This window comes from Fulmarus glacialis, unplaced genomic scaffold (assembly GCF_000690835.1).
Source record: "Fulmarus glacialis isolate BGI_N327 unplaced genomic scaffold, ASM69083v1 scaffold13119, whole genome shotgun sequence".
In the NCBI taxonomy this organism is placed as follows: domain Eukaryota; kingdom Metazoa; phylum Chordata; class Aves; order Procellariiformes; family Procellariidae; genus Fulmarus; species Fulmarus glacialis.
The window spans coordinates 1,675-14,339 of NW_009233933.1; the positions used below are offsets into that span (position 1 = coordinate 1,675).

At 36.8% G+C, this 12,665-nt stretch overlaps 1 protein-coding gene across 1 annotated transcript in view; it reads left to right on the top strand.

Moving 5' to 3' along the window:
- The first annotated feature begins 370 nt into the window (after positions 1 to 370).
- SHQ1 (SHQ1, H/ACA ribonucleoprotein assembly factor) overlaps positions 371 to 12,665 on the top strand; it is a 52,853-nt gene continuing 40,558 nt past the window's right edge. Inside the window, exons 1-6 of the mRNA XM_009585491.1 lie at positions 371 to 534; positions 1,590 to 1,654; positions 2,530 to 2,652; positions 3,448 to 3,599; positions 5,229 to 5,341; positions 7,314 to 7,441. Coding sequence (XP_009583786.1) covers positions 392 to 534; positions 1,590 to 1,654; positions 2,530 to 2,652; positions 3,448 to 3,599; positions 5,229 to 5,341; positions 7,314 to 7,441 — 724 coding nt within the window. The 5' untranslated portion in view covers positions 371 to 391. The remainder of the gene's footprint in view (positions 535 to 1,589; positions 1,655 to 2,529; positions 2,653 to 3,447; positions 3,600 to 5,228; positions 5,342 to 7,313; positions 7,442 to 12,665) is intronic.

Genomic DNA, 12,665 nt, shown 5'->3' on the forward strand with positions numbered 1-12,665 from the left:
TCTAACATCTGCTATGTGTGAAATTATAAACAACAATTACAAAAAGCTGCCACGTTCTAGGACTGAATTTAGTGTGTTTTTTATGCGGAATGTAATAGGTGCTTTCCTGTGCTCCAAATGTCTGCATTCATTTATGTTCAATTGTTTCTTTAAGGTGCAGAGAGGTGGTACCTTCAAATTCGTGATAACACTTTTTTTTTGTTTTGTTGCTGTTGTGGTGAGTGTTTTCTTCTTGAGCATGTGAAGATAAATTTTGTAAGAATGTTCTTCTTACAGAATTTTGAAGAGACACTATTTGCTCTCATAAATTGGAAACTACAATAATCTTTTCTTGTTTTCCTGTTTTGATAGGGCCACACAGCCAGTGGTTGCTTTTCCTGGTGGATTCATCATGATAACTCCAGCTTTTGAGCTGACCCAGGATCTGGATTTTCTTACAATAATAATCAAAGTACCTTATGCCAGAGCTTCGGAGTTTGACGTGTATTTTGAAGGGGAAGATTTTAAATTTTATGCTAAGCCGTACTTTCTCAGGCAAGTAGTAGAAGGATTTTAAAAAAATTGAACTTCATAAAATAAATAAAAGTCAGTAGAGAATGAACTTCATTTTGGTCCCTTCAGAACATTCCTCATCTGCAGCTCTTGCGCTGTAGACTATAGACAGCCCATTTTGTGCAAAGAATTTTTTTTAGGGATCTGGCCTCTTTGATTCTATGCATTAAATCATGTTAAAGAGAGTTTAAAGAAATACTTTAAAAATTTACTTTACAATAGATTTTTAATTGTAAAATGGCAAGACAATTCTCTGGATCTATGCAAGTTGTGTAGAATAAGTGTCTTTTCCCTGTTGAGAGCCAGATACGGTATATTTGGTGAAGAATGGATTTTGATGTGCTCATAATAACGTAAGGGGAGAAAAGTCATGTGAGTGGGGGCAGTAGGAAGTGAGGTTCCCAGTAGGAAGTGAGGTTCCAGGTTGTATCTTTTCTCTAGATAGCAAGTTCTCCACTATGCTATAGAAAAAGAAGAAGAGGCAATCTCAGTATGAAAGTGTTAAGAGAACCTTTGGCATGTAGGAGCTGATGAGCTATTAACCTTTCTTATTTTCTGTTTCCTGTATTCTTGGACATGCTTCCCCTATATGTATAAGTAGACCACAAGGGTTTTTAGTGGACTGGTAGAATGCACTGAATTGGTGATTCTGAATAAGCAGTACAAGAACTCTGGATGAGTTCTCATATCCTGTCACTGTGGTTAGCTTAGAGTTTTTAAATTGCAGAAACTTCCAAGTGTTGCACGTAGTGCCAAGGGCATCGTCTCTGTGGTGTCCGTGGCCTTGTCCAAGCTGGGAAACCAGGAGTCACAAATTTTCTCTATCTCAGATGCTGATTTTTTGTGCCAATAGTTAGGGAAAAAGATTTTTAAGTATATGGGGATTTAACTGCATGACTTCCATTACTGTCAAAAGGAATCATGTAGTTAAGTCCTTTGTGCTGATTTTGGAATGTGCCCTACATTTTTATAGGCTGAGACGTTAAGTTGCAGAATTAGTCAGGTATTCAATGAGGCATCTAATTTTTTTCCTGCAGATTGACACTTCCTGGAAGAATTGTGGAAGATGGAAGAGAAAAAGCATCTTATAATACAGACAAAGGTATTAGTTAATGTTATTAGTGTATGTGTCATTAAAAATGCTACTAACTCTTCAATAATTTATGCTTTGCTGCACTGGAATTGCATAGAACTTCAGTGAAGTATACAATACTGTAAATAAATGTAAAGTTTCTCCTATGTTATGTAGTATGAAAAAATCTTACTCAGGATTTATTTTACGTACTTAGGCTATCCTTGAGGAGAAAGGACTTGTTCAGAACTGTCCTAATAATGAAAAGGTTTCTAGCCCAGTGGGGGCTAGAAATGTCATTGTACCAAGATCATTAGTCTAGTAAATCTCTAAGGAAGTCAGGAAATGCTGAGTAGAAATGAGATAATCCTGAGGCGGTCTCTTGGCTATGTCTTAAGAGAGAAGACATTAGCTTTTCTCCACGCCTTGAGGTGGAATGTATTTCTGGAATAAAATATGTACCTTCTGGAATTAATGTATTAATTAAAAAAAAAAAGCAATAAAACCTATAATTTGCTGCTTGCAAAGCCTTTATAACGTGCTTGACTTAAGACAATAGACAGATTGCTGAATGTAGTTTCCTGTGATCTTCTGTTGATTGCTTGATTGGTGGAAGGATTGAAAATGAAATAAAGCTTGTATTCTGTTGGTTTGTGTTTATACAATGTGAATCAAGAGACCACAACTGGTTAAATATTCTCTTTCATGCTTTATTATTAAAATCTTTGATTTTTGTGAAACTTGTGAAGTAATGTTAAAAATACGCACAGAGACTGATGCATAGTAAAATGCTACCTGCATGTGTCCCAGTTTCTGTGAGCCTTTTTCATTGGAGGAAAAAAATGCATATTTTTCTTTGTCTTGGATATTTTGATGCAGTAACTATATTCTGACTTTCCTTTAAGGAACTTTTACTATTCGGTTACCGAAGGAGATTCCTGGCCAATATTTTGAGGGACTGGACATGCTGACATCTCTCTTAGCACCAAAGAAATCAAGATCAGCAAAACCTTTAGTGGAAGAGATAGGTATGACAAAACAATCGTGCTTATACTAGTGATACATGTACATAACAAAATAGTTACAGATCTACATAGTGATATATGTAGAAAAATACAGTATTTCTATTATTGTCTAGTCGAAGGTGCAAGAAGGGTGTGAATGAATCTGGAAGTATGGATAAGTATAGAACTAAATGTGTTGTAGGTGATATACATGTCATCTTTATAGGCTTAGTTATGTTTACATTTTTCCAAAATGTGCTTAATATATGCTAATCCTCTGTAGATCTTTGTACCCCTCTAGTGGCTGTATAATACACATGCATTTGAGTCTTCTGCTTCCTGTAAGCTAGCACAACTGGACTTTTAGCTCAAATGGTAGAAGCTAATTAAAACCACAGGTTCTAGTGGATGACTTGCTTAACATCAGTGTTTAATAGGCAAGAATGTTTGACTATCTGTGTTTAATTTTTCAATACCTATCTTAAATTATTGATAACATCACTTTGCTCCTGTCAGGGTTCTCTTAGCATCAAGTTCTGATCTTGTTGAAATCAATTATTTTAGTCTTTGAGGGAGTACAGTTAAAAACTTCAGTGTTCCTGGTTTTCATTTTTGAAAGTTGAAGAATTTGGAGCAGGACCTATGGATTATTGATGGAAGCATCTGCCCTTATGACCCACTGTTGTATAAGATTTCTTAAAAGGTGTAGTAAAATGGGAAAGGCTTATTGTGTTATCAGTGTTTGCCTTTATATTATGTAATAATATATGTAATAATCTATGTAATAATTTTCTTTCTCTGACCATGTGATATATGCAGCTGCCTCTGCTGAGTTGTCTGAGGAGGAGGAAGAAGAATTTGACTGGGAAGTAGAGCAGACCCCTTATGAAGAAAGTGCAGAAAGCACTCTACCACTCCAGTACCGTTACGGATTTGGGAATTTGCGGTCAGGGGTATTCCAGCGGCTGCAGGTAGATGCATTTTTGTCTTTTCCTGATCATAAAAGTTCTGGGTAACTTTCTTTTTGGGTAGGCTTCCTGGCTCATTCCACAGTCAGGAGGGGATTGTTAGGTAACTGTTCTCCATTGTCCCATTCTGTGACTGAGAATATTCTACTTTTGCATGTAGTAAGTAGTACAGGCAAATCCTTGTTCCTGCAGAAGTAGGGGGTGGTCAAGACTGAGTTAATTGTGTAGCAAGAGTCAATGGGCCGGTCTATTGCTGCAATAATTTCAGTGTCAGCGGAAAGGGCTGAATGGGGTCCTTGGTAAAAATAGCCTCTGGAGGTGGGCTGCTGTCATCAGCATGGTTCAGCTAGCCTGTGAAGGCACGGAGAAAAAGGCCTGTATGAAGCAGGCCATGTGCCAGGTGAGTAGTTCTGGCAAGCTGCAAACTGTCTACAGGCTGTTAACACTTCTGCTTTATGTTTGGTATTGTCTTCTATTCTGACTTCAAACATATGTAACATCAATGTACAGCGTATTTCAGATACCATGAATTTTAATTTATTTTTAAACTAAAAAGAAATTACTCAAAAAAAAAAAAAAAGAAATAAAGCTGGCTAATCTATAGATCCTGTTATGGTTGTTGAATTAACATTTTTTTCGTTGTAAAATTAATGGTAATTTTCTCTTTGTACTTTTTATTTTAGACTTGATTTTCTCACAGGACAATAACTTTTGAAGTGTGCACTTTTCAAGGTGTCTGATCACCTGGTATCTGTGGGATTTACTAGGGTTACGCTGGTGTGCTGAAATTTGCTTTTGTGGATCAATTGGTAGGATAGGAGCTTTAAAATGCGGTTACTTTGCTCTTGTGCGTTCAACAGTTTCTTTAATTCATTAATAGATTGAAGCTAATCTACAACCTGTGGGATGCTAAGTAGTATAATAATATTCGTAGTATACAGAGCTTTTATTAAAATAGTAGATGATAATTTTTTGTAGTGTTCTTACTCTAGGCAATTTAAGTTGTAGCTGTTTAAAGCTACTTAATTATGTAAGTTTGTAACTCATTATTGCATGAATTGTAGTATTTTCAGGGTTTGGAGCGGAAGGATTGATATTTATGGAGAAAGTATTTACATTCTGTTAGTATATATATACTGGCTTATTACCATGAAATTAATGAAGAAGTACATTTCCCATCAGCATTAATGTACCACTACTTAATGATGCTTAAAAGGGCACTGTGATTGCACATTAATTAATGTATGGCTACTTCAGAGCGTGAGAGTAATCTCCAAAGTCACAAGAACAGTATCTGTGGTTTTTATCTTGTCTTTGTTGTGGTTGTGTGCTTTTGTTAAACACTGCAAATTTTATCGTAATGCAAAACAACCTGTCTGCCTTATGATAAAATGGCCTGAATAGACTTCATAATATCATGAATTCTAAGGAGCTTCAAATAATTGAATTTCCTTGGAATTTTGATGTTTTATTTGCACAATGGAGCCTGAATTTGGAAGATTTGAAAGGGAGGTTGAAGAGCAACTAGGGATTTCGGTGTAATGCTGATAAGCATCCTTTCTAAACTCTTACTAAATAAATCTTGCATATCATACCTGTGGCTTGGTCATATAATTTTTGTTCCATTTGCAGGATGAACTCAGTGATGTTATTGACATTAAGGATCCAGACCAAACTCCTGTAGATGAACGTAGGAGGAAACGCCTGGCAGCTGAGGCTGCCAAGTTTGAGCCTGATCATTACCTGTGAGTATTGATTTACTTCACGTGGTCAAGTAAAAGTACCTCACTTGAAATATATTCACTTTTTCTTTAAAAAAATGATTGGTTTTAAGATCACTTTTGGAAATAATAGCTTTACTTTTTGTTTGTCTGTTTCTTTGTCTCATCACAGCAGGCCTTAGAGGGTATTCTTAAGTGTGACACTGACACAAGACCTTGCTTATCTGTTTTGGGGTTACTCTACTGTTTAATTACTGCTGAAGTCTGTATTCAAGCAGGGGCTGCTGTGAACTGTTGCAGAACATTGTTTTATAGTTCACCTCTTCAGCAGCAGGGGTTATAGATGTCAGAACTTTGTTGTCCCCTTCTGAAACAAGGATTACTGAACCATCCTGGTCTGTGAGAAAGTAAATTTGAGTTTTGAAGTTACGAAGATTTTGTCTAGGCCACTTTGTTTTTTGCCTTCATCACAAATTTTTTTTTACAGGAGAATGAGTAAAAGTTCCAAACCAAGACTTTGTGTTTCTTTGTGCTTCATCCCATGTAGTGAAGGTGGAAATGATTCTTTGTGCCTTTCAAGTTGGAGTATTTCAGGTCAAGTTAGGTTCAGAAATTTCCAGATAAGTAAACTAAATTGAAGCCATGAGATCTATTAGTACAGTGATTCCTGCAAGATCGATTTGGTGGGAGAAGAGTGTAGTCCCCATTAGGGAGAATTAGTACTTGTAGTGTCTTTTGTCAGGGAGAGGTAGGCTTAACTCATTTTGAGTTGTTTCAGAAGGTATCTTTGCAAACTTGGAATTTTTCCCCAGTTAGGTGTTTCACAGGCAGTTGCATGTCTTTCTGTAGCACGTAGAAATTAGAAAAGCTTTCTTGAAATGTCAGTTGGAAGTACATTTCACTAGAACTGAAGTAGTTCCTAACCTATAATGTGATGCAAATTACAGTAATTGTAAGTTTCCATCTTAGAACCTGTGTTCTAGCCTGGTAGATAAGCTACAACAGTTTAGTTTAATGGCTGTGTTTTGGATGCTTAGAACAGATGATACCAACCTGTCTTCAACACAAACTGTTTTCCTGTGTACCCTGATGAGAAGCACAGCTCTGGGAGAAACGGTGGCAAGCAGGAGTGTTCTGTTGCCTTCGAGGAAAATGTACACTGGCTGATATCTTTAAGTTACTTTATAAAGACGCTGAAGGAAGGCATCAAAAAATCTGTCAGTGTGAGGGTAAGGCAAATTACATTCTGTGTTCAGTAGACTGGGCAGGTTTTGTATGATGATTAAGAAATTCCCTGCATTTTTTTCAGTTCTCAGTATTTATAGTATCATTTTGTTTGAAGAAAAACCTAAAATGATAGAAGAGGAGGCTTAGAACTTGAATCCTTTAGTATAAGTCCTCCAGAATTACTATATTGAGATTTTTACCACAGTGGCTTTCTGCTGAGATGGAGGTAATGTCTCTTCCAGAATTCACGTAGAACTCTTCTACCTTGCTACAACATGCCTTTGTTTACTTAAAGTCAGTCCCTATCCCTACTTTATCTTTGCCCTTCAGCTGCATACCCTTCTTCCCCAAAGTATACGCAGTTTTAAAGTGGGAGAGCTTCCCAGTAAAATCAAGTTTGCTGCCAGTGACGTTCTCTGAGAAGTCTTCTCTTTGGAATGTTTTCCTTTAGATTCATCCAGAACGTATCAGGTTTGTTCAACTTCATGTCATGCTGCAAGTTCATCGATTTCCTAGGCTTCTGGGTGGCTCAGGAAAGGTGGAGGAAGTAAGGAAGGAGCACTGTAAGATAAGAGAATATTGCTTATGCTTTTAATAATGCTTATTTTCTGGTTTTAAGTCAAAGAACAGATACTGGTCAGGTTTGTTGTATTTCAAATGTATGGAAAATAGCCTGGGGCCAAGTCAGGTGTATTCTATGTATGCATTAAAATATACCCACATACACTACAAACTGAAATAAATAGAAAATGACTTTTTTTTTTCCTAGAGCTGATTTTTTTGAAGATGAAGCTATTCAACATGTCTTAAAGTACAAACCATGGTGGGTTGATGCTCATAAAAAAATGATAGCCTTGCAGGGAGAGAATCATCAGGAACACGGCACTCATACGTTTGGTGAGAACATGTATATATACACATCTGTTGCTTGAATGATAATTGCTGTGATGCCATGTTATGTTCTAGGTTATTGTTCTTAAAGGAAAAAGTATGGTTTTACCCTACAATTTTCAGACTTGAGTGTTCTTCTTAGAGGAGTATTCTGTTACTTCTCCTGTCCTCAAAGAAAAATTTTTTCCTCTGAGGGACAGTTATATACTGAAATCTTTGAGACAGTTACGTATGGAGCAGTTGACAGTATATTATAAAGTGGTCATTTCATCTTAAGCATTTACTTGTTAATTGTGTAGTACATGACCTCTTTTTTGTCTGCATAAAAATTTTGGAGATAACTGTTCATAAAGACCATTCTAGATTTCAGGTATCTAAGAAGAAAAAGTTCCCTTTTAAGGGTATGCTGTAATCTTTAAGATTTCAAAGGAGCTGCCAGTGTCAGTAAGTTATGGCATCTGAAATCAAATCAAACCTATCTTTGTGTAGTTATTGTGATAGCTAGAAACTGGGTCCTTTGTTGCTGGTGCTTATGTCCTCTTTTTTTTCAGATTTTTCAAGTAATTGTTCTCCCTTTCCTACTTGTATTTTCAATGGAAAAAATAGTCAAAACTGTTTTTTGTGCCCACTTCCAAATATGGTGCAGTCACTTCACAGCAAGTTTTCCAAGAATCAGCTGTGGAAGACTGTACCAATATCAGCCCTTATCTCTGTTTGATGAACACATCTTCTGTAGGACGTTTTGTTTTATTTACACAGTACAACAGAAGTTCATAGCATTTATTACTCTACTGCTGTTTTTATGGGTCTCAGAGACTTTTTTCCAAAGGAAAATCTTTGTGTCCATTTAGAAACTAAAAGGGATGGTTTCAGGTTTAGTAGATGACCTTGTAACAGTACTGATAACAGATAACTGAGATCACCTTTCTGTACACAGTGATTGCAGAGAGCATTACAAGTGACTATTCTGCAAATTTTTTTATTGTCCTATGTTCATTTCCTATGTACTATGAAAATCCGATATTACTAAAGTAGATAATGATAATCCCTTTGCCAGAGGTTCTTAACAAATATCGGTGCACTAATAATACCTGCACTTTCACATTTTCTACAGGAGAACAATAATGGAATTGGGGTAAATGTTGTGTATTTTACAGTGAATGTAATCTGATCTTCATTACTGGTCTCTTTTTTCAGCCTCTGAAGCCAGAATTGTTAATTATATCCATCATAAGCATTGGACAAAGGTATAAGAGGCTTGAAAATAGAGTAATGAGGGGTTCTTTTGTTTGTTTTTATGCATTTACTCCTTAGTAAATGCAACACTGCTAATGTTTGCCTGTGTTAAGGAATGTAATGAAGATGAAGAGCTGCTGGATGATTTTATTGATAAAGAATATTTTACTCCAAACTGAGCTTCCAAAGAAAAACACATACCTATGTTGCTGGGTTTTATGGGCAACAACAACAGACAAACTACTCGAAAGCCCGGCAAGCCTACTAAGGAAATTTACGCAGAAAATGGGGCTACATAAAGGATCATCTTTTCTCTAAACCATTTGTTATAGCAGATATGTATTTAATAAGGATGATAAAAAAAAAAATGTAGTCTGATCTTCATTCAGCTGAGTGAAGAGGCTCATGTAGTTTTGTGGATCTTGAGGAAACGTAAGCAACGTAAGAGGCTATCTGGTGTTTGGGTTATGTTAACACAACAGCCCACCTTTTCCCTTAGAAGGACCTCAGTTTTGATAACATTGTTACTGCTGTTTGAATGGCAAGAGTGGCTGGGGCAAGCTGCTAAATGAGGATCTGAAACCATTGGAGGTTCCTAAACTGGAGTGAGTTGTGGTGAAAGAAACCACCATGAGAGGGAGTACAGGTTCCACTTGAAGGTCTCTTGTGAGTGGAAATGCAAAAGGGAGGAGGTGGGTCCAGGCAGTTGGACCTGGAATCTGATCGTCAATCAGATGAGTTCCCTGTAGTTTTGTATTGCTTTTATGCTTTATCCAGTCAAAGGGATGGTCTGGCTAATCTGAGTTACAGATTCAGGAATTCTTACAAGCTGAGTGCCATTTGACTGCATATCTGCATAATATGTGTTCCAGCATGCATGCTTAGTAAGTGGAAGTGACATAGAAAAGGCATGTAAAAGAAACAAGGACTGTGCTAAGTGAAGGACCTTCTTTACTGCTTGAGAAATTTTATGTTATTTCCACTAGAACTGGGGAGAAGTCTGACTGCATTAAGCCAAGGTGTGCTATACAGCTAGAAGGATAAGGAGGCTGTCACTGGTATTAGAGTGTGCTTGTAGTAAGAAGCCTTTGAACTAGTGCTTAGCTATAAAAAGCCAAAAGGTACTTGAGCACAGAAGCTCTAGGGGCGCAGACGTTACACATCTTGCAGTATGTTTCAAGGTGTTTTATGAAGTGATGTGTGGTGATTCTTTAAGCCTGTGTATGCATGTATCCCCCTGCAGCTAAGTGTGAGGTCAAACCTTTTTTATTATAGAAATCAGATACAAACGTCCCCTATTTACTTTTGAACCTTTACTTTTGAAAGTTTAAGGGCATAAAGGAGGAGGGATTGAAACCTTCATGCAGTTTCTTTTTATTGCTTATCGAAAAGAGGGATAAAATGAAGAGCACCCAGATTTCTTACTCTTCCTGAGTTCCAAATTCATGTCTTGTGTTAAGGAAAGTATCTAAAATAAGGTGATTTCCATAATCTTCCATGATGAGGACTTCCAAGCATACAGGTTGTAAAGAGACTTCCAAGTATTGGGGTGTTTCAAACATGTACAACTGTTTTGTGTTGTGTAGGTGTACTGCCATGGCCAGCTTGCAGAAACATTTGTCTGTCCTGTGTGAAGGAAGGTTATGTTCTTGATTAAACATGTGCTGTCCAAAGCCATTACACAAGAACATGGAAACTGGACATCGCATGCTGTCAGATGTGCAGCATCTCGTACTGGGGAAGTCTGCTACCCTCAAACATGAAATGGTGTATCTTTTTAGAGCATTGTTTATTGAAGGTAAATGACTGTTTGGTAAGATTAGAAGGTAGGAATGGTAATGTTAAAACTGATAGTAGATTACGGTACAGGCTACCACAGTATTGGGGTATTGGCACTAGAATTTGACACCTTTAGAGTCCCTGTATTTTGTGTTCTGTTACTGCTGCCATTAGGAGAGAGTTCCCACCTGCACAGTGTCTGTGGAATCAGGAATGTCATTGGGAACTGACTCCACAAGTTACTACATGGAAAAGTGAGTTTAGGGGGAAAGTGACATAAAAATTGGCAGGTTGTTTAAAAGTATTTTTTCTTATTTAGAAACACTGAACCAAGAGAATTATTTTTTTGTTTCTTCCTTTTGCTGATTTATACTTATGTACTTTTTTTTTTTAATCTTCATTGGTTTCTTGGAACCAAAACCTTGATTACTTTTGTCTTTATAATGTCTTCAGCTACAAGGAGTAATTAGAAATACAGATTGGTTCTTTTTTTTTTTCTTTTCTGTGTTGCATGGCATTACGATTAACTGAAGATTTTTTTTGGTTGATTACTGCTCTTACTTTCATCCCTGGTTATTCTCTCTTGTTTTTACATCATCAGGTTTTTTAAATGTCTCATTACCAGATTTTTTTTCTTTTTGGATCAACTCTTCTCATTAGCATTTAAAGTCTTCAGCTCTCTTCTGTCCTTACCTTGAATCTATTTTCATTTAACCCTTTTAGTTTTTCTCCAGCATGTGTGCATACTGTGTGTATTTTGTATTTTTTTAATTTCTTCTTTTATTGTCCTAAGTGTCTCTTCTTTCTTTTGTCTTTTTTTACATTTTACTGCGTATTGTCTCTTCTTGCCCTTTGTGGTTTTTTGTTTGTTTATTTTCCCCCTAGGCTTGTTAGCCACCAGGCAGCTAAGATTATTGCCGTTGCCGTGTGGCTGAGGAACCAGAAATACTAGAGAGCAGGTTTCGTCGTGTTTGTGGCAAAATATCATTTTCAGAGTGGACATTTTCTAAAGCTGAAAGGCCCAGATTTTCTTCACGCTTATAATGTCTAATGCAAGTCAAGTAATACTCCATAAAGCCTAACTAATTACACAGCCTTTCCCATGAGGGAATAAAACTTTTGGAAAGCTTGCTTTCTGCTGCTGCTGAAGTTTACATTAGAGTCTTGCTTCTACAGATGAAAGGTTTTGTATTTTGTAACAGTCACATTCAACTTAGTTAAAAGTTCATTTTTATTCTACTTCAAATTTCACAACTGTAAAAACTCCTTTTTAGGCAACACAATAATCCTCAAAGGCTCAGGCTGACATATGTATTTAATATAACACTTATATGCTCCAGGGATAATTTATTTTGTTTACGGTAACCTATCATGCTTACCAGTGGCCATTCTCTCTTTCTGATCTCTTTATAGAATGAGAAGCAATTTCTTTTTAAAGATCCACCTTTCAGTAGGGCTCTGTGCAAATATATACCATAACTGGTAGATTCATAAGTTTAAGATGAATCACTTACTTGTCTTTATTATCAGATTTCTGCAATTGTTCTGTCTACTGTTTTTCTCAGTCTTCTGGGCCTCTGCAGCCTTCCTGGCACTGTTCTGCTGCAGAGCAAGTATTTTTCATGTGAGGAAAGATTGCTGTTTATTCATGCAAAATTCTTAACATATAAATGATAGGTCTCTATTGTAAAGTATCTCAGATTTTAAAAAGCAAGAACAGTAAGGCATGGAAGAAAGAATGATGGTTTTGATACGGTTTATGGGAACTGCAGGTTTGTTAAAGAATAATGACAAAAATTAATATAAAGGCAATTGCGAGATCCAGGAAAGACTGTCCAAGTCCATTGACTTTATGGAGAGTGCGTGGAGGAAGAAGGTCAGAAGTGATATGGAGGAAATGTGCTGTAAATGTTGATTTGAGAATTGGAGAAGGGCGGAAGCTTGACATGGAAGAAAAGATATTTGTGAAGGAGCTAAAATTTGAATGGAAGAATTGTAAAGAAAGGGGAGGGATGAACAAACCAGACTTGACTGATCATAGTTTAGAGTGAATATAGGTATGCAGAAGGAAGACAGCTTTGTGGGTTTATGACTTTTAGTTCCTTTTAGACTTCCTGAAGAACTGAGGCTCGTCTGATCAGTCTCCTTGACAGAGCTTTAGGGAGTCTCAAAGATGGCCACTTCCTACAAGTTCTGCAAAAATGACCCCGTGTGC